This window comes from Crocuta crocuta, unplaced genomic scaffold (assembly GCF_008692635.1).
Source record: "Crocuta crocuta isolate KB4526 unplaced genomic scaffold, BGI_CrCroc_1.0 scaffold334, whole genome shotgun sequence".
Lineage (NCBI taxonomy): Eukaryota > Metazoa > Chordata > Mammalia > Carnivora > Hyaenidae > Crocuta > Crocuta crocuta.
In genome coordinates, this window is record NW_027533260.1 from 3705071 (window position 1) to 3706893 (window position 1823).

The following is a 1823-nucleotide window of genomic DNA, read 5'->3' on the forward strand; positions in this document are numbered from 1 at the left end:
GGCGACAGAGTAGACCCCTGGGTCACGGCCAGGACTGGGCGTCCTTGAACCCAGAGTTCCTGGCCTCGGCGGGTTCTGTGCTATCGTCCTGGGGTCACTCCTGAGGGCCAGCCCAGACTCCCACGGTGTTGTAAATATCCGATCCACACCCCCTGCCCCCGGATTAAATCCCTTCCTGCTTAAAACACCCACAGAGGCTTCAGTTTAGGCTTCGACCCCTGCCCCCCACAACCGTGCATTGCTCTTACACTCTGGCGATGAAGCCTGTGGGGAAAAGTTTGAACGCGTTCAGTTGTCAGAGAAGAAATCAGGAGTTGAGCAGAGAGGTGGAGGGGTTTACACAAGGCCATGGGGTGTTGAAATTTGTCCTGTGCACTTTGTGTTTTACCAGGTGAACCACATTGATTGGCTTTCAAATGTCACAGCAGCGCTGCTGCCTGCACCAAACCCCACTTGGCCACGATGTACTTTACTGTGCTTTTTATGAACCGCTGACTTGGAGTCGCTACACTTTTACTAAGGATTTGGTGGCTGCTTGTACGGGATACTGTAGTTTGCTTTCCTTTTTAAAAAAACTTTTTAATGCTTATTTATTTTTGAGAGTGAGAGCGAGCGAAGGGCAGAGAAAGAGGGAGACAGAGGATCTGAAGTGGGCTCTGTGTGACAGCGGGGCTCGAACTCACCAACCCTGAGATCAGGACCTGAGCTGAAGTTGGACACTCAACCGAACGAGCCACTCAGGTGCCCCAGCAGTCTGTCTGCATTTTTTGGGACGTTCTGCCCTTTCAACAGAGCTGCAGAATTTACCAGTCAAGCGGTTCGCCACATCTCTCAATCGTTCTCATGTGTGTGGCGGGGTGGGGACAGGGGGCCCCAGGGGACAAGTGAGAGCCGCCAAGGACCCCGCAGCAGGAATGGCCCTGGTGACTGGGAGGGACGTGGGCCCACGTCAGCGCTGACCCCCAACCCCCACCGGGCCCAGCTCTCTGACCGTGTAGACGGACACGCAGGCCTCCCTGGGGACAGGAGACAGCAGCAGCCACGGGAAGCCTGGGATCCGGAGTCCCTGCTTGGTCTCACCCGTCCCCCCGCCCCAGGACACCGCGGCTGGCCCAGGGCAGCGGGAGGCAGGGGGGCCACACGTGGGGGAGGACAAGGGGCCGCTGCCACTTTCCAGACGGGCGGGAGCAGGCCCAGGGGTCAGAGTCAGCACAGGAGACTTTATTCACTTCGCTCCCCTCTGCGCCGGGGCCGGGCCGGACCTCACAGCCCCGGGCGGAGGCGGCGCGCTCGGACGGGGGTCCCTGTCCCCTCCCGACGGCCGGGCTCACACGTGCTGCCTCCGGTGCCGCAGCAGCTCCGTGGGTGTGAACAGGAAGTCCTTCCCACAGGCCTCGCAGTGATAGGGCTTCTGCAGGACGGATGTCGCCTTCGGGAGGGGCTCGGGGGCGGCCTCCTCAGCCCCTGGGGGAGAGGTGGGGGAGGCTGTGGGGGGGTGCTCNCATACACGCACACAGGCAAATCTTTACTGCGTCCGGCGTGGCGAGAGATGGGGAAGGAGGAGACAGAGCCCCGGGGCGGGGCGGGGGGGGAACCAGTGCACGGTGCTGGGGCCTGGCCACTGTGGTGTCCCCAGGGGTGACAAGAGGGTGGGTGTGGCCGAGACAGAGACAGCAGGACAAAGATAAGAACAAGAGACACAGGAGAGGGAAGAAAAGAAAAGAGAGGGAGAGAGAGAGGAAGGGAGAGAGAGAGAGGGGAAGGGAGAGAGAGAGAGGGAGGGAGGGAGAGGGAGGGGGGGAGAGGGAGAGAGGCAGACCGGG

At 60.9% G+C, this 1823-nt stretch overlaps 1 protein-coding gene across 1 annotated transcript in view; it reads right to left on the reverse strand.

The window, feature by feature from the left end:
* Positions 1-226: 226 nt before the first annotated feature.
* Positions 227-1823, reverse strand: part of DHX34 (DExH-box helicase 34) — a 28076-nt gene continuing 26479 nt past the window's right edge. Inside the window, exon 17 of the mRNA XM_077747309.1 lies at positions 227-1464. Coding sequence (XP_077603435.1) covers positions 1328-1464 — 137 coding nt within the window. The 3' untranslated portion in view covers positions 227-1327. The remainder of the gene's footprint in view (positions 1465-1823) is intronic.